Source organism: Natrix helvetica (genome assembly GCF_964273705.1).
Source record: "Natrix helvetica genome assembly, chromosome: 2".
Classification (NCBI taxonomy): domain Eukaryota; kingdom Metazoa; phylum Chordata; class Lepidosauria; order Squamata; family Natricidae; genus Natrix; species Natrix helvetica.
This window is the reverse complement of record NC_138552.1, coordinates 101,013,853-101,034,390: the sequence shown is the minus strand read 5'-3', so window position 1 is coordinate 101,034,390 and position 20,538 is coordinate 101,013,853. Positions and strand designations below refer to the sequence as shown.

At 36.8% G+C, this 20,538-nt stretch overlaps 1 protein-coding gene across 1 annotated transcript in view; it reads left to right on the top strand.

Annotated features, from left to right (window-relative positions):
• The window catches only part of DNAH6 (dynein axonemal heavy chain 6), a 206,828-nt gene that overhangs the window by 115,156 nt on the left and 71,134 nt on the right, over positions 1-20,538 (top strand). Inside the window, exons 51-58 of the mRNA XM_081944223.1 lie at positions 1,744-1,979; positions 5,654-5,915; positions 7,548-7,671; positions 8,521-8,717; positions 10,505-10,708; positions 14,767-14,892; positions 16,551-16,715; positions 18,802-18,869. Coding sequence (XP_081800349.1) covers positions 1,744-1,979; positions 5,654-5,915; positions 7,548-7,671; positions 8,521-8,717; positions 10,505-10,708; positions 14,767-14,892; positions 16,551-16,715; positions 18,802-18,869 — 1,382 coding nt within the window. The remainder of the gene's footprint in view (positions 1-1,743; positions 1,980-5,653; positions 5,916-7,547; positions 7,672-8,520; positions 8,718-10,504; positions 10,709-14,766; positions 14,893-16,550; positions 16,716-18,801; positions 18,870-20,538) is intronic.

The following is a 20,538-nucleotide window of genomic DNA, read 5'->3' as shown; positions in this document are numbered from 1 at the left end:
ATAAAGTAACATATGTAAAAACATTTAAGAGTCAATGGATTATATGTTATGATATAAGTTAATATGTGTATGTTGTAAGAATGTGAATGCCAAATGGTTTTGTAATCCCTAATAAATAGAGATGCACAAACATCTTTGAGATCACCTTTGAGAAACACAATCAGCCAATTGGCCATTTTGGGAGCGGCCACAATTTTTGCAATTCAAGAATTGCTACTGCTTCCAAAATGCTGCCCTCTTCCAGAATAGTACCATGTGGCCTCTGTATAGGAAGATTGGCTAGCTCTCTTTCTCAAAGATGGTCTTCAGTAAGTGGAGTGAGGTGTGACTAGGGTGAGTGAATGTCCAAGGGTATGAAAACTAGTAGGGTGGGAAACTGTGAAAAGGGTGCCTCAAGGTGGGGGATTCCCAGATAAAAAACATGCAAATACCAAACGCTCCACTTAATGACATTAGAGGGTCACTTAACCATAATGGGGAAAGCAGGAATTGTTGCCATTAAGTAAGGCAATCACATGGACACCTTACTTCATGACTGTCACAACTTATGATCATAATTTTATGCTCAATTGTGAACATTAACCAAAGACTACCCAAAATGCTGTCTCGATTGCTTTGGGTAGGGAAAGCATTATCAAGGCACAGCTTTTAACTTTCTTCTTTAAGAAAGTGATATCTTTCCACCTGTTAAAAGATCAGTTCATAATAGCAATAGCTCTTAGATACCGCTTCATAGTGCTTTACAGCCCTTTTTAAGCAGTTAACTGAGACTGCATATTGCCCCCAACAATCTGGATCCTCATTTTACCGACCTCAGAAGGATGGAAGGCTGAGTCAACCTTCAGCTTGTCAGAATCGAACTGCTGGCAGTCAGCAGAGTTAGCCTGCAATGCTGCATTCTAACCATTGCACCACCATAGTTCTAGTAGAAGAATATTACTACAATAGAAACAATAAACGTACCAGAATTCTTCTCAGTGGAGGTTTTTGATCCACCAGAATTTTACTGCCTGAAAAGGAATTTCTCTGGTTATACAATTCCCCCGCTCTGCTTTAAAACTCTGGAAGAGTAGGGAATCCTTTGAGGCATTGGGGAAGATAGTATTGGAGGCCCGTCTACACTCCCCTCCATACACTGTTCTTCCTGCTAGAAGAATTTTGCTTCAAGATATTTCATCTCATGCACTAAATTATAAATTCCCATATAACCAATAACCGCTACCTGTTCTATTTCGTTTTCTTAGGAAGCATGCATATAATCCTCAACTTAAAAGCATTCATTTCACAATGGTTTGAAGTTAGAATGGTGCTTTAAAAAGTGATTTACGACCTGTCCTCAAAGTTACGATGATTGCATCACCCCGATAGTCACATGAGTTTAGTCACTTGGCAGTTGGCTTGCATTTGTAACCATAGTCACAGGATGGTGATTTGCAACCTTTATAGCCACCTTCCAACAAACAGAGGCAATGGGGGAAGCTGGATTTGCTTAACAACTATGCGATTCACTTAACAATGTTAAAAATACTTGTGAAATTGGGTTGGGTAGGTCATGTGATGACTTGTTTAACAACCACATTGTTAGAGACCAAAATCCTGTTCCTTGTTGTGGTCTTAAATCGAGGATTACCTGTGTTTAATTTTCTTTTCTTTTTTTAAATATGTATTTATTTTTCATTTTATTTATTTATTAAATTTTTATGCTGCCCATCTCCCCTACAAGTTGTCTCTTTTTTCTTCCAGGTTCGGCGTGTTGTTCAGGAAGATGAAGCTGTTGCAAAAGTAAAAGCGGAGGAAACTCAGGCAATAGCTGATGATGCCCAGCGAGATTTGGATGAAGCCCTTCCAGCTTTAGAAGCTGCCAACAAAGCCTTGGATTCTTTAGATAAGGCAGATATTTCTGAAATCAGAGTTTTCACTAAACCTCCTGATCTTGTCATGACAGTGATGGAAGCTATTTGTATTCTTTTAAATGCAAAGTAAGATTGCTATACTGTATATATAATATTTTGCACGGACTTGTAGCTTTACCCTTCACCTACTCCTAGAGTGATGTTGTTTCTGAAAACAAATTTCTTTAGCATGTGTTAATTTTTCCATCTTTTGTGCAATATATGTGATGCCACTCTGATATAAATTTCCTTACAGCAATTGAAATAGCTAATGTCATGAAGCTGAAACCATAAACATAGTGACCTCGCACTATCCCTTTGGTAATAATTATAGATAATGCTTTCCCTTCCCCCACTCCCATCCTTAGATACTTGGGCTTCAGATTCAAAAGGAGCGCACCTGGCCCCCTCTCAGCAACTTTTTAGAACTCCTGAGTCTCTTTCCAAGATCACAGAGTTGTCTTCTGCAGCCGGTGTGCAATCTTGAGAAAAGAAATGTTAGCTTGAATGAGTAGCTGACAGCATGTCCCAATGGAATCCAGTAATGTGTGACCCTTTAAGTGTAGTTATTGGAAGCAAATGAAAGGCATAGTAATAGACTTTTCTAAAAGATAGGTTAGTAGTTAAGACACCCTGATAGAAACCAGGAGACCATGAATTCTAGTTCCACCTTAGGCATGAAAAGCTGGCTGGTTGACTTTGCGCCAGTCACCCTCTCTCAGCCCAACCCACCTCATAAGGTTCTGTTTGAGGGGGGAATGGGAGGAGGAAGAAGTATTAGGTATGTTAACTGCCTTAGATTATTTGTACAGATAATAAAGGTGGGATAAAAAAAATAAGTACAATAAGAGTTCTGAGTTTCCAAGACTCTGGTCCACCTCATTGTAAGTAAGACTTCATTTACTATCACCAAACTACACTTCTTCCTTAATGCTTACGGTTGACTTCAGCACTCTATTCCTCTCAATATTTGCTCTTTATTTTTTTCTTTCCATGTTTCTTCTGCCGTTGCACTGTCTCAGCTGCTCTTTTTATATATTTTTCTCCCAGACAAGCTGTCAACTATTGTGGCATAGCCTTGAAATATAGCTGTTCAGTTGGCTGTTGGCATAAGTATTTCATTGACCTTTAAGCTTTCCAAAAGACCAATGCCCACACAGTTCTCCAAACTGTCTTCCCCAGTGGCCAAAATCTCCTGTTCTCTGATTCATCTTATAGGAAATATAGGGATAGCTGTCCATCTCATAGCTAGTCCATTCTGCCCCTAGCAGAATGACTGACATTTGCAATCAACTATTACATATTTGCTAGATGATTTGATTTTTCAGTTAGGGGGGAAAATCCTCATTTGTAATCTAAATTCAATTTTGTACATGCCAAGCCAGGCAAAACTGACATGCAGAGTAAATTTGCAAGTTGGCTCTACCCTTCTAAGCATTGTATGTCCCATCTGCTTATGAGTATGAATAACTCCCTAAATAGATGCACCTCTTTGATGTTTTATGATGATTGCTCATTTGACGTAATCCAATGATTACTCATTTGATTATGTCTTGATTTATTTTGGCCATGTCATGTATGCAAATTCATTGGAGAAGGCAATGACTTTAGGAATGGTTAATGGAACAAGAAGAGGGGGCAACCAAAAACACGCTGGCTTGATAATATCAAATCTTATACAAAGTTGTACATCAAAGTGAAAGAAGCTGTGCTTGACAGGATAGCATGGAGAGCACTTGCCTATAAAGTCGCCAATAGTCAGATACGACTAAATGGTTAAAGTAACAGTAACTCCCGTTTGTTTAATTAGTTTAATCAAGATTATCACCTTGTGTTTTTCTTTTGGGCAAATTAATTGTCATATATATTTATATTACAAAATTACACATTTATTAGATAAAGATATGGATTTAGTATAGATCAGAGGTGTCAAACTCAATTTAATTGAGGGATGCATCAGGGTTGTGTTTGACCTCGCTTGTGTGGCCGTGGCCACCTCAACATCACTTGTGTTGGCGCACCTGCATAGACTTCCTGCAGTGCTTTGCAAGGGGAAATGGAGCTTGGGAGGACCGTGTGTGACCCTCACAAGTTTTGTTTTTGCTGGCAGAAGCATCATGGGCTGGTCCTTCACTGTTTTCGGGGTGGCCCTGTGGGCCAGATCTAAGCACCCCACAGGCCAGATCCGCAGGCCTTGAGTTTAACCCCCCTGGTATAAATATACTCCTAATAAGTTTTACAAAAAATGAGCCCCACTGAATTCAGTGACTCTGAGTAAATAGAAATGCTGTCCAATATTATCAAGTTTAAAATGGAATAACTGTTCAATAACTATGACTAAATGGTATCAGTTTATTTATATGTTTGTCAATTTCTTACAAGACCATCTTCTCTTCATCTATTGGTATCAGTTTGAGAATCTGTATTCTACATATCCTTTTTAATGCTCGGAGAGCATTAAATCATATAGAACAGTATGGAGTTAGTTTCCTTTTTGTATGCTTCGCTTATGTTTCGATAGTCTTGATTTTAAAACAACATTGTTTTATCATGTAGCAATTTAAGCTCTTGAACCAAAACGTGACATGTAGATAATTATCCTTTTTGGGGAAGAGAAATCAGAACATTTCATTTATGCGTTTCTCTTTCTATAACTAAAGGACTATAATTAATCATATCTTTCAGGTTATTTATGACAGTACATAAAGAGTGTAACCCTATACATGTTTACTCAGAAATAAAAATCTACATTTAATAATTGCATTTATAAGGTGTGGCATAGGATTGCCGACAGCCCACAGTAATGTCATTTGCCAATAAACTACAACGCTTGGAATATTTAGTGCTGGCACTTCAGTTTCTCAGAACTAAGCCTCAAGCTGCAGTTGTAAATTGTCTTCTTTCCATTTCTACATAAAAAAGAATTATGTATGACATCAAAAATGACAGCATATTTTATCAATCTCTCATTTACTTTTAGAGTATGTCAATGATATGGATGAAAACATATTTTCTGTTTAAAAAGTATAAAGGAACCTTGTGTTTGCCAAGGAAAAAGAAAGATCAAAAAGACTGCCTCAAGATAATGAAATTATATATATTTTACGTGTTGGGATATAGTTAGATTTTTCTATCCTGTAAAGGAAGAGAAATTTAAGCAGCCTACTATACTTCCTTTAAAAAAATGAATTAAATGATATTATAATGGTTAAGGCACCAGGCTAGAAAGCAGGAGACTGTAAATTCTTGTCCCAGCTTTGGGCCAGTCTCTCTCTCTCTCAGCCCAACCACCTCGCAAGGTTGTTGTGGGGAGAATAGGAAGAAGGTGGGATTAAAAAATCTAAATAATAATACACTTTACTTGGAACAGCTTTGATCCGCCATCAAACATTCACATTTGCCTATCCCAGGTCCTTGGGAAGGGCTCAGTAAGTGGATAAAAATGCAAAACCCAGTCTGACCACCTTGGCTGACTGTGGGACAAACCATAGAAACTTCAGTTTATGATACTGCAAAACAATAAACTGAACATGCAGCGTCCGGCACAGTTTCCTTTATATTATATCTTTTCCCTAGGATCAGAAGCTTAAATAATTGTTTTTAACTCTTTTCACCAAGTCTGCATACCAGATGTACCTGTAGATCATTAAACATATATTTCATCTTAAAATTGGACTATTTTTTTAAAAAAAACCTGATCTTTTTACAGTGCATATTTTCCAGGAAAGATCTTCATCAATCTTTTCATTTTCATCTTTCAGGCCTGACTGGGCAACAGCAAAACAACTACTTGGGGATTCCGCCTTCCTGAGGAAGCTTCTAGAATATGATAAAGAAAATGTAAAGGGCGCGATATTAATGAAACTTCAGAAATACGTAAACAATCCTGACTTTGTGCCAGAGAAGGTAGAGAAAGTGTCAAAGGCATGCAAGTCTATGTGCATGTGGGTGAGAGCGATGGATTTATACTCTCGCGTTGTGAAGGTGGTTGAGCCAAAAAGGCAAAAGTTACATGCTGCCCAGGTACTTATTCTTTGTTTCTCAAGATTTTTGTATCTGCGGTCTCATTCGTATATTAACATGTAACTCAGCGGAGGGGAGCGCGGGCACAAATGGCCCGGTTGGTTCAAATATACAGATAAGGAACACGGGCAGGCAGGTGAGCCCTCCAAAGCACCGTTCCGGTATGGTCCCTGCTGCTCCCAGCAGGCACCGGTACACCCGTACCGGGGTGTCCCTGCCGGAACCCACCACTGATGTAACCTGTCTTGGATTATGGAAACTCTGGAATTCTTTATTCACAATATTAAATGCCTTTCTTTCCATTTCACTCCCAAACCTGCAAGTATTTTACTCTTACTTGTCTTGCAAAAGCATAAGAGACAAAGAATTTGCTGATTCTTTAGGCCTTCCCTTCTGAATTTGCTTCCTTAAACCAGGCTGACAGTAGTGGAGAACATTTGGTTAGTTTAGCTTTCATAAAAATCTCCTCAAATTACCATTGTCTGAACAGTAGCATTGCTACCACAACAATTTCAATGTTATTTTTTTTTTCTTTATCAAACTCTCTCATTTAAATCAAACTAACAGAACTAGGGCTGAGTTTATGTACTTCCTGCTTCCCCTCAGAACAATCCATCTCTGTATCTAAAGTTGAGGCAATTACAAGTGAATTGTTTTTTTAAAGTTAAAGTCATCAGCTTATTTTTATGAGTGGCAATGTTTTTGTTTTTATTTTGTTTTCCTCATTACAGTTCTATTGCGTGACCCCCAAATTAGGGAATATGTTGTTTCTGGAATTGCCTTCATTTACATCTTTAGAGGAACAATTAAGATTTACTTCTGTAGCAAGATATTTATATGATAACACACATGGGGAGGAGTGCTATAATGTTGTTATTTATATATTTTTGAGAAGAAATATATTTGGCATTTCTGTAATTGGTTGTTGTTAGCTGTCTGGACCCTAATGTGAACAGAATGGATGACTATAAATTGAATAAATGAATGTAATATATTTTGCTAACATGTCCCAAAACCATTAGTCCATCCGCTTTACATGTCTTTAAGTGGCATGCCATAATGAAGTAGCAATATTTCAGAAATATTTGATTATCTGATAAATGAGAACCATCATATGACAATATAAAATAAAATTGAGATCAGAGAGGAAAATATCTGCTGCTGTCCATTTTCTCACAAATGTTTCAAGATGTTTCAAGGAAAGTTATTGCTATAATTCCCATTCCAATGATTTTTGTTCTAAACAAAGCATGTGTGCATGAACGGGAGTAGAAAGGAATATTTTTTAGCTGTTCCATTTACTAATACATTTAATTATATTGATATCACAATACATTGTTAGTTTAGCATGATACCAAAAGAGTTGGATTTGATTCAAACTTTGATTCAAATGTAATTCTATTTTAAGGGTGGTGACACATTTTGAGGAAATCTCGAGATTCCTCAAAGTGAACATGAATATGTATTAAATGTTATATAATTTATAAGGTCATATAAGTAATTATAATGTATAATTATGTGTAGTTTCTTCCATATTCTATTTTTCTGTAAAGCAACTGTGCAAATGAATAAAATAAGACATTCAGAATATATGGAAGAAGAATAATTTGAATTAATTTGTATGATGATTAGGCAGAACTTGATGCAACTTTAGCTACCCTTCGTGATAAGCAAAAAAAACTGAAGCAGGTAGAGGAACAAATACAGGAATTACAAGATCAATATGAAAGAAGTGTGGATGAAAAAGAAAGCCTTGGTAAGTACCTACTTTAAAAATTATAAACAATGTTTTACACTGGTGTTTCTTAATTACCTTCTTAGGGTAAGGTACAAGTTCCAAACTCTCATGAAGTCTGTACCAATACAAGTAGTCCTTGACTTATGACCACAATTGAGCCCAAAATTTCTGTTGCTCAGCATGGCAGTTGTTAAGTGAGTTTGGGCACATTTTATGACATTTCTTGCCAAAGTAGTTAAGTGAATCACTGCAGTTATTAAATTAGTGACACAGTTGTTAAGTGAATCTGGTTCCCCCATTGACTTTGCTTGTCAGAAGGTTGAAAAAGGTGATCACATGATCCTGCGACACTGCAATAGTCATAAGTGTGAATCAGTTGCCCAGTGTCTGAGTTTTTGATAATGTGACCATTGGAGATACTGCAACTTTCATAAGTGTGAAAAATGGTCATGTCATTTTTTCAGCGCTGTTGTAACTTTGAACAGTCACTAAATGAATTGTTGCAAGTCGAGGACTACTTGTAAAAGTTCAAGCTACTTGTAGCTTATTCACATCTTAAAATTCTGCTGACATGTCACCTTTCAAAAAGACATTCTCACTGAAGATGTATACACAAAATGTAATAGCAAAATATCCAGATGTGAGAAATGTGTCATGTTATGTTCGGAAGGCAGTCTGGTAAGAAAGTGCACATTAGCAACACAAAATCAAATGATCATAATCTATTTTTTAAGAATTACTCTACAATGAAATCTTTCACATTGCTAATTCTAGTGCTGAATTTTGTTATTCAAAAGACAAAAAATGGTTAACGAAATGAATTACCCTGAATTATAACCATGATCTAATGCAATTATCATTGTTTAGCAAAGACCATGGCACTGACTCAGGCTCGTCTCAACCGCGCTGGGAGACTTACAGCTGCATTAGGGGATGAACAGGTTCGATGGGAAGAAAGTATTTTGAATTTTGAGGCAGAGATTTCAAATATCACTGGAAATGTTTTCATAGCTGCTGCTTGTGTGGCTTACTATGGGGCTTTTACTGCACATTATAGACAATTGGTGAGTTAATTAAAATATTTACTTTCTCTAGATCATATTTTTTAGTGATTTGACTTTTATTTTTATCTTATTCTAAAGCCGATATGCTTCATAAAAGTTGCTGTACGTCATAGAAGCAGTTGTAAATCTAAATAAGTGCAAATAATGTTTCCACATATGGAGAACTGTAAAAGAAATCTACACAGCCAAATCATGATTTTTCCCTGTTTGCTGTCAGTAGTCAAGAGTGGCTAAGGGAACTGGTCTGGATATGATTTTGATCTTGCTCGTTAAAAAATAATCAGGATCAAAAAGAAGAAACATGTGTAAGTGGAAACTGTAACCTAGAATGGAAATAGTGATTTGGGAGCCAGCATTAATGCATGCCGCTCAGGTCAAATATTTATGTGGAGAAAATAAATAAAGTGCAGTACTGCAGGCTACTTCTTCTGCCTGCTGGCTGCCTGCAATTTGGCAATTCAAATCTCACCAGCTTCAAAGTTGGCTCAGCCTTCCATCCTTCCAAGGTGGGTAAAATGAGGACCCAAATTATTGGGGGCAATATGCTGACTCTGTAAACTGCTGTAAAGCGGTAAACACTGTAAAGCGGTATATAAGCCTAAAAGCTTTTGCTATTAAAACAGGGGGGGGGGAGGAGATCCTTACCCTGCCCTGTACCCTAATAATTAATAGTACTAAGGGTGCAATAGCAGTTTCTCAGAAACTTCCTCTCTGTGACTATGTGTATCTCCTAGTTTTGGCATGTGCCAAAAAGATTTACTGTTATATACAGAGGAAGATAGTTTATAGAAAAGTAAAATATTTTATGTTTTTATTTGTAGGTAATGCTCGACTTATGGCCACAATTGAGCCCAAAATTTCTTTTGTTAAGTGAGATAGTTGTTAAGTGATGTTTTCCCCATTTTATGACCTTTCTTACAATTGTTAAGTGAACAACTGCAGTCGATGAGTTAGTAACTGGCTGTTAAGTGAATCTGGCTTCCCCATTGACTTTGCTTGTCAGAAGGTCGCAAAAGGTGATCACATGATCCTGGGACAGAGCAGCAGTCATAAGTATGAACCAGTTGCCAAACCTATGAATTTTGATCACATGATCATGGGGATGCTACAAAGGTTGTAACTGTGAAAAAATGGTCACTTTTTTCAGTGCCATTGTAACTTTGAACGGTCATTAAATGAACTGTTGTAAGTTGAGGACTACCTGTATTTTAGTAGAAATTGCAAATTGTTTAAAAAGTAAAAATTGTCCAAAAGTATCTCAGAACAAACATATTTTCATAATTGATTAGGATCATTATTGGAGCCTACAAAAGCAAACATGTTTTCATAATTAGATTTTCATGGGTGGCTGCACAGTCAACCAAATATCTATAGAATTCTTCCCAAGGACCTGAGATATTTTTATTATTAGGATATTCAATGTAAATTATCATGCAGTTCTTTTACTCATACTTGAACTTTTTTATCTACCAATCCCATTGACTACTATCCAGCTACATGTCTATGTAATTTTCCACCACCAAAATCAGAAGCAATTGCTGAAAAATCAGAATTCCGGCCCTACTCATTTTGACAATCTCATTAAGAGAAAGATATTTTGGTTCATAAGATTATTTATATTCAAAAACATTACTATATACTTTCAAATCAGCCAGTTATATGTATCTTCATATTGAACATCTTGCCTTATTAACTCTCCTGCAAACTTTGTCTTGATTAAAATAATTAGTATTTCATACAGTAACCGAAATAGCTTTTCCTGATTTGTGTTTCCCCCTTCAAATTAGTTAATTGAATGCTGGATCAAACAATGCCAAGATCTAGACATTCCTATTAGTTCTGACTTCAGTCTTATAAATATTTTGGGAGACCCCTATGAAATTCGACAATGGAATACTGATGGATTACCTCGCGATTATGTTTCTACTGAAAATGGCATTCTAGTTACACGTGGGCGGCGCTGGCCACTCATGATTGATCCTCAGGATCAGGTAAGTGTTTATTTTAATCATTTATTCATAGCTGGCATATTCAAGAAATATAGTTTGTTTTTATATATAAAAGACTTGTGTGCAATTATTATTCAGTATTGTTGATTTATGGATCTTTAGAGATCCAGCTTGCTTTCTAGGCTCTGGATAATATGTTCCTTCTGTTCCTCCTCCTGTCAACTTGCTCAACTTGCAGAAGAATTTAGGGATTTGCCACTGCTTTTCTAAACACACTACCATTGACTTTGTCAAACTGGATCACTGACCCTCTGACCCTTCCCTCTGGTTCTCAGCCACAATTTCGCCAATCTATCACCGTGATCTGGATTCTTTGAACAAACAAGCACCCTGTCAATCCTGAAGCTGACCTGACCAAAGCCATCTTGGAACTTCAGTGTTGCCACGCTGGAGATGAGGGATCAGAAGGGGGGATTGAGATAGTTGGGCCTTTGTAGCCAAAATGAAATACTTTCTCTTGGGAACCAAGGACATTCTCACATCTGGTCAGAGGAAGGAGTGGGGATGTCACCAGGCAACCAGACGGAGCCATGATTGGACCATGTGACTGTTTGTCTTGAGAAAGTGAAAAACGTTTGCTTTTAATTAGGTGAAAACTGCGGGAACCCTCAGAGTCAGTTTTCACCAGATCTGTGCCAATATGATATATCCAATAAATCTATTCTTTGAGGAATCTACTTGCCTCAGTTTTGCTTGTTATGGATCTATTGTTTGGAACCCTGGTACACCTCCTTCTTTCTCAATTATTGTAACATCTATCCAATAGCTGCTACCCTGTTTCTAGAACTGTTGGCTTTTGAAAACCCAGAATTCCTTCAACATTTTAATTGGCCCTCAAACTATTCACTTCTTTCTCTGGGCCCAATATATATGACAGTAGTATCCAGCAGTCTTCTGTAATGGCAGCATACAGCAATAATAGCCACAAACAGCAATATCTATTTAACCACATAGAGTTGTGTATTTGAAATGTGTGGCCACATAAATCTACCAAATAAAATAAAACAAGATGGAGTTACCCTGTGATAAGATAGGTGTACTTATAGGACAAGGTAGCTATGTGAAAGAAAGACCATACTTGTTTCAAATTAACTAGACATCATCTTCCAGCTGCCATAATATCATTCTCTTCTTTCTTTGGTTAGATGGAATAGGGAATTTATGATTAAAGAATAGAGGAAAATTAAAATCTATATGTGTGATTGTTTATTCATTACTCTGTGGTGGGAGGCCAGGATTACTGAAGTAATTTATTAGGTGCCTATCATATTGCCCTTATAGTCTGTTTTCTTTTTCTTTATGCCAAGAAAAAGATTTTTTAAAAGTGAAGCCCAGTTTAGCTGCTGTCATAAAAAGTTCTTTATCAAATTCTCATTCTTATAACTGCCATGTAAGAAGAAGGTGCCTCCTGAACCTTGCAGATCCACGCTGCCAATTGCATCTTCCTTAGATATTCACCATATTTTTATAAAGGAGGAGAGCCTGTGGCTTAGTGGCTAATACATCTGCCTAATATGTAATACAGCCCAGGTTCAAATCTCAGTAAGGGTGTGGCTAGCTAATGAGACCCAATAGCTTGAAATAGATCTATACTAGTCTCCCTTTATTTATTTATCAGCACAAATACAACACAAATGTAACAAAGGCAACATTAAAAATATGGTTTTCTGCCTGGATGGTCTCCTGGAGTGAGCCGAAAGACAGAAAAGGGAAGCAGTGTGGTCCCTCCCATGTTTGGGCATACCAGGGGTTGTGACACAATACATACATACATACATACATACATACGTACGTACGTACGTACGTACGTACGTACGTACGTACGTACGTACGTACGTACGTACATACATACAGTGGGGCAAAAAAGTATTTAGTCAACCATCAATTGTGCAAGTTCTCCCACTTAAAAAGATGAGAGAGGCCTGTAATTGGCATCATAGGTAGACCTCAACTATGAGAGACAAAATGTAAAAAAAAAACCAAACAATCACATTGGCTGATTTGGAAATAATTTATTTGCACATTATGGTGGAAAATAAGTATTTGGTCACCTACAAACAAGCAAGATTTCTGGCTCTCACAGACCTGTACCTTCTTCTTTAGGAGGCTCCTCTGTCCTGCACTCATTACCTGTATCAATGGCACCTGTTTGAACTTGTCATCAGTATAAAAGACACCTGTCCACAACCTCAAACAGTCACACTCCAAACTCCACTATGGTGAAGACCAAAGAGCTGTCGAAGGACACCAGAAACAAAATTGTAGACCTGCACCAGGCTGGGAAGACTGAATCTGCAATAGGCAAGCAGCTTGGTGTGAACAAATCAACTGTGGGAGCAATAATTAGAAAATGGAAGGCATACAAGACCACTGATAATCTCCCTCGATCTGGGGCTCCACGCAAGATCTCACCCCGTGGGGTCAAAATCATCCCAAGAACGGTGAGCAAAAATCCCAGGATCACACGGGGGGACCTAGTGAATGACCTGCAGAGAGCTGGGACCAACGTAACAAAGGCTACCATCAGTAACACACTACGCCGCCAGGGACTCAGATCCTGCAGTGCCAGACGTGTCCCCCTGCTTAAGCCAGTCCATGTCCGGGCCCCTCTGAAGTTTGCTAGAGAGCATTTGGCTGATCCAGAAGAGGATTGGGAGAATGTCATATGGTCGGATGAAACCAAAATAGAACTGTTTGGTAGAAACACAACTCGTCGTGTTTGGAGGAGAGGGAATGCTGAGTTGCATCCAAAGAACACCATACCTACTGTGAAGCACGGGGGTGGCAACATCATGCTTTGGGGCTGTTTCTCTGCAAAGGGACTAGGATGACTGATCCGTGTACAGGACAGAATGAATGGGGCCATGTATCATGGGATTTTGAGTGCAAACCTCCTTCCATCAGCAAGGGCATTGAAGATGAAACGTGGCTGGGTCTTTCAACATGACAATGATTCCAAACATATCGCCCGGGCAACGAAGGAGTGGCTTCGTAAGAAGCATTTCAAGGTCCTGGAGTGGCCTAGCCAGTCTCCAGATCTCAACCCCATAGAAAATCTTTGGAGGGAGTTGAAAGTCCGTGTTGCCCAGTGACAGCCCCAAAACATCACTGCTCTAGAGGAGATCTGCATGGAGGAATGGGCCAACATACCAGCAACAGTGTGTGCCAACCTTGTGAAGACTTACAAAAAACGTTTGACCTCTGTCATTGCCAACAAAGGATATATAACGAAATATTGAGATGAACTTTTGATATTGACCAAATACTTATTTTCCAGCATAATTTGCAAATAAATTATTTCCAAATCAGCCAATGTGATTGTTTGGTGTTTTTTTTACATTTTGTCTCTCATAGTTGAGGTCTACCTATGATGCCAATTACAGGCCTCTTTCATCTTTTTAAGTGGGAGAACTTGCACAATTGATGGTTGACTAAATACTTTTTTGCCCCACTGTACATATACATACATACATACACATATATATAATGCATTTTCAAACTTAAGAGTGATGAGAAACCATTCATATTTCCTAGCTTCTGCAAATAAATGGAGGATTGTTGTTAGTAAATAGACCCTGACATAACCTCAATGCTGATAGTGTTCTTTCTCTCAAGCCTTGTTAAAAAATACTCTGCACTGTTAATACCACCACTGTTATATGCATCAGATTTGAAGGATCCCTCTGCTGCTTGTTATAACAATCCTCTTTCTCATCTGAATTCCTGGCCAAGGGTGGAGGATCTCACATACCAGGCAGTGGAGGAAACTATTCTTGTATTTACCTTAATTTTACTTGCAAAAGCATGAGCATAATTGAGAAATGTTGTTTCAAATTCTCATTCTGCCTCTAATTATCACCCTGAAAAAACAAGGCAAGCAGTAGACTTCGATTTCACTCTGTGCTGATATAACAATCATAGAAATAAGAAGGAAATTAATTTTTAGGGTCTGAATGTTTTAAGAAACAAATAAAATGAGCAGTCCTTTTTAGTATTCAATTAAGATTTAACATTTAATCATATTTTTTTTTAATATACAGGCAAACCGTTGGATAAGAAACAAAGAAGCAAAATGTGGTTTAAAAATAATTAAGCTCACGGACACTGGTTTCCTGCGTACACTGGAGAATGCTATTCGTCTGGGTTTACCTGTGCTTCTAGAAGAGGTTTAGATCTTTTTGCATTTGCATACAATAATCTTATTATTATTCTTTTATTTATAGCTATTAGATTTATTCCACATGCTACAATTGCTTGCTAAAAGCTCCATAAGAAAAATGACTTTCTTTGACCTCTGGGAGAATCTATGTTTATTTTTTTGTTTATTTTTATTTATCAAATTTCTACCCCACCCATCTCACCTGAATGCCTCTGAGCAGTTTACAAACAAAACATGCAGTCACGTGAAAAGACATAGTTAAAAAACAATGTCAAACAAGTTTAACAGAATTAAAACAAGTTTTAAAATGTTAAATGTTACAAAAGGCAGAGGGTGTGTTTCAAGCCACCAACCATTCCCAGGGTTCCATACCACTCTTGGGCCCACATGCTACTTATTTGCCATTTATGAGAATTCCGTGTGAATAGAGGACATTGGATTATAGTTAGTAGCTTCAAAAAGTTTATGGTAAAATCCTTTTCAACCTGCAGTTCTATACACACTTGTCACTTAATTTATAAAAGGACTGTGATTCGACTTAACAATCACATTAAAAATGGTCATAAAATCCAATCATGGGATGACTCAATTTATAACTACAATGACTTACAACAGAAATTTCAGTCTCAATTGAGGTCATAAGTCAAAGGATACCTGTAATAACATTCCAGCTCATTGCCCAATTGCCTCTTCCAAAAGAGAAGTACCGTATTGTAGAAGTTTTAAAATTCTTTTCTCTATGGCTGCAAACCACGTCCATTTATTTTAAAAAACAGTTTTTCTTTGGCCAGCTTATTCCCGAATACCCCAAATCTGATTCCATTCTATTCGGTGTTAGTGAGTTATCCTGCTGAATGATATAGATCTGAGCTCTTTTATATCATTTCTTTGTAACAGTTTGTTGATTTGAAAAGCATAAAAAGGAGGTGTGGGGAAGAACCATCCTAGTTGCGCTTTTTATCATTGTGAATACCTGAAAATACTTTTTTCCCATTTTAGGGAAGAGATATCCCAAACTTTGCATCCTAGAAAATTATCAGCTTTATTCATATTTATTGAATATAATGGTAAAAGTAATGGTAAAGGTGGGCAATGGACTAGCTGTTACATATAGAGTTCCAGCTTTTGAAATGCTATTATATATGTATCAATATATAAAAATATTGTGGCTCAACTATAGCTATGGCTGTGAAATCTGACCTCTCGTTCCTGATCTCTTCTAAACAGCCTAATCCCTTGTTGGCAAACCTAAGGTACGCGTGCTGGAACTGGCACGCAGAGCCATTTCTCCAGCCATCACCTGTTGCTCTTCTGGGTTCCAGTGAACACATGCACACCGGCCAGCTGGTCTTCGCGTGTGCGAAAGCACGGGAAACTAGAAGACCAGGTTACTGGCACGCATGTGCACTCCAGAAACTTGAAGCTCAGCTTTCTGGTGTGCACATTTGCACCGGAAAACTGCTCTTCCAGTTTCCAGCGCTCCCACGTGTGCATGCTCTTCTGGTTTCTGGTGCTCCCCTGTGTGCGTGTGTGCGTGCGCACACAAGCTCCCATTTAGACAAAGGCTAACACTGGCCTAATGCATGCATTTGCCAGCTGACTTTTAAAATGATTTTTTTCAAAATCGTACTTGGTAAAATATATGATTTTCTTCTTTTTCAATAGATTAAAGAAACGCTTGATCCAGCCCTGGAACCTATTCTTTTGAAGCAGACTTTCATTTCTGGCGGAAGACTGTTAATTCGCCTTGGAGATTCAGACATAGATTATGATAAAAACTTCAAGTTCTACATGACAACAAAAATGCCAAATCCTCACTATTTACCTGAGGTATAATATTAATTAGATATTGTAGATGAGCTGCAACTTTCTGCAGTTATTCAATTGAGCATAATTCTGAGTAGACAACATAAAATTAGACTCTTAGGAATTTAAAAAGAGGCATTTTTTTCACTCAATTAAAGTAGTTGTATGTTTTGTTTGCAAAACCATCTTAGATTTTCTTTTATATAAATTAACAACGTCTGTAAATGTTATACTGGGAATGTCTTTGTACAGTTGATAGACAGTAATGACACTTTCTGAAATCCATGATTTTTGCCTTTGTGGGGTTTTTTTGTATGCATAATTTCCTATAAGAAATGGGAAGTATGAATGTTAATCAGCTTGTGTTCCAATGCTTCTCATTTTTTTTTCCTATGGAGGAAAATGGGCTAGAATTGGCAAGCTGTTTACTGTCTTTCACTTATGAACATTTGAAATAGAATGTAATCTGAAATATGGTCATGGAGCCCAGAAACTGCTATAGTAATTATATCAGAAAACAATAAAATCAGTTGTAACTTTCAAACACTTTCATACAGAAGGTCCTACAAAGGTGAGGTATATGAGAGAGAGAAAGAGAGATAAAAGATACTGTTTATTAAAGGACAGACCTCTCAGGTAAGTTTGTTTATTCTAGAAAAGTGATGGTTCTGTTATGAAACAATTTCTGCTTTTATAATGAAATCAATTTTGAAATTCTTGTATCTCTTTCTCTTACGCAAACGATATAGTGAGCTAGAAATCTTGGTTTTGATCTATCTGTTTTTTGTACCAGTTAATATTTAGTAACAGTCTGGTTATTTTTAATCATATGTGAACTTAGTGTCAGCCTTCCCAGGTATGTCAGACAGGACATATGATTAGATGAGTTAATTCTACTTTATTGTAAAGTGAAGAATCTTGTAAGTGTGATAGTACAAATCGCCTACTATTTCTTTTACAGTCTGAGAATTTAGGGAGAGTCCCTTTGGAGCCTCTTTCTCTGCCCAAAATGCAGGTGCAAGCTGTGCTACAGTATCTCTTACTTGACTGTTCCCTAGACCCTATTTCTTCATTCCTTTTCTGAAAGTCTTCTCACATACCATTACAACAAAGCCTTAATATGGTTTGTGTGAACCCAGCCTTAATGTGCTTTGTGTGAACCTAGCCTTTTAGGTTAAATAAATAATAGATTACAGCTTAAGGTATTACATAGAACCAGTCACAATGATTTTTACAACAAAACCTTCTCAAAGGAAGCCTTAGGCTAGCTCAAGCTGTGAATCAGATAGTGGATGACTCAGCATCTGGATAAATATAGTTTACATCAGAATTTTCCATGTTTCAGTCAAATATAGTAGATTTTGTAATAGAGAAAGTACAGTTGACTTCGGAAGTCTAAGGAAAAAAGCATTTTATGTTAAATTCTGCCTCTTTCTCTGTAACATATTACAACACTTAACCTTTTTTTTTACAATATTGTAGTGCACATTTTAAATCTTCACCTATGATTTGAAACAGGGCAGGGAAAGGTACAACATAATGACATTACAATATGAGAAATAGTATATATTAGAAGATAAAGAAGAAAAAAAGCATTGGGCTATTAATTTTGGTGCCATTTCCATGTCACCATAAAATGATTTTGGTGGAGTATTAAATGTTTTATAGTCCAGCTGTGAAAATCAATTCAAGGCCACAGTTACTGTATAACTTTTCAGAAGTAATGAGCAGTGTAACAACAACTGAAACTGATAAAGAATGTCATTTGTACTTGGGAATATCAAGTCCTATCAAAGCATGTTAGTTTGGTTGGTTTGGCAACAAGCTAAGGGTCATGAGTAGTTCTTAACCACTTTGGAAAATCCAGGGATATCTTAAGGCCTTTGCAACCAGTTTCAGAGTTCAAATATTTATAAAATATATAACTTCTATTTCATTAAAGGGCCTTTATTGAGATTTATGGTTGAGTAAACATCCACTACACTGCAATGTGAATTTCCTGTCATCTTTTGAAGGGCCATATGTAACTTTTTATCATTATTTTTTATCCGAATATAACATTCTTTTTTAACATGAAGATGCTTTTCTCTTTTTTTTCTTATTCTTATAGGTGTGCATCAAAGTAACTATAATAAATTTCACTGTTACCCGATCTGGTCTGGAAGATCAACTGCTAAGGTACTGCTTCTATTTCTTAGTGTCATTTTTTGAATATGTCTACAGCTTATAGACTATGTGGGTAAATTCTGTACAATTTCTCTGTAGCTTCATCTCACCTGCATGAAGCAATATTAGTTTCTTCTATTATTGTTGTGAGGCATGAAAAAGTATTATATATATTCATTTATTAGATAAAACAAAGTAGTGGAAACATAATATTCATCGGTAATAGAAGAATGTGTTTCATTGAAATGTGGTTGTGTGCTGATAAGCATTACAAAAGAACTTCCTCATGTTCTAAAATATGGTAATATCAATCTATCCAGTGAGTTTTAATTAATTAATTAATTAAAATCTCCTCCAGACTCAAGGATTCATCATTGAGATGCTGATTACTGTACCTCTGTAAATTTCACTGTTCTTTCCGGCTTCCATTCAGAGGGTTGTTTCTGGAGAAAACTAGCTCTGCCGTTATTTTATTATATTTTATTGTCTCTAGTGCTTTGTATTGGGGAGAGGAGCAAAAAGGTGTGAAACTTCTATTTGCATAGATCAAAAGAGGTCATGCCTTCATTCCTTATAGTTTCCAGTACATTTAATATGGCATTGGCCCCACCATCCAATCTCTTAAAACTAAGGAAAAAGACCTGCTTAAAACAACTGCTGTTCCCAGTCTGCCATTATCAACTCAACTAACATGCTATCCTTTTGTAAAAACTAAAGAAACCTATATGGGGCTTAAAGTGAGGTTCCCCATTGTGGGAGGCCATGCTGAAAACTTGCTTAATCTCAAACTGAGTTTTTTTGCCTGCCTCCCTAGGATCAGAGCTAATTCTGACATTGGAGAACAAAATAGATGGGAACAAATATTTTCTGTTGGCTAAACATTTTTCTCCTTACTTGACACTTACAGTAGATGCCAAACAGGAAACTAAGTAAATTTCCTCCTCAGTCCAATCTTTTAGTACCAAATTTTTAATCCATAGCAAACACATGCTTTTTTTTTTAACTAATTGGGGAAATTGATAGTAGGAAGATATGTATGAAAGCACTTGCTGATATCTGGATCAACATTAAGAAGCTCTTAAAAGGAGTTATATAAAACACTAAACATTTTTATGTATTTTTGTTTTATTGTACGTGGAAAATTAGAATTCCAAATCATTGCTGCATAACAGTGTTTATTGTAAAATTAAAAAAAAAGAATCATTTGTAAGCTTGTCCAGAACCTTCCACTTTGAGACCCCCTACATGGCTGGGAGAAAGCAATCAGACATTCATTGAAGAATTAAATATAATTTCCTGCTTTGGTTAATCCAGTTCATTGTGTTTATGATGCTGCAGTTTGGTACGCATATTCCTGCGGGGTTTATGTTTCTAATGCCGTCTCCTGAATGAAATTGTTTACACATGATTGTAAGCAATTCTACCTTTATATCAGTCAGTCTAATTTATATTTGGGAGGTATATAGTGAAATGTTTCTAGAAAATCCTCTCTTTATTATAAACCTATAAGAAATTTAGAGACCTTTATGAACAATAGGCTATGTTATAATATCATGTTCTGATATTCTAATATTCTGTAGGTTTCTAGCAAAGCAAATTAGAAATTACCAAATGTTTAACAATGATTGCAATAAAAATACATTTACCAAAATATTTCATGAAGTTCTTGCAATAAACCCTA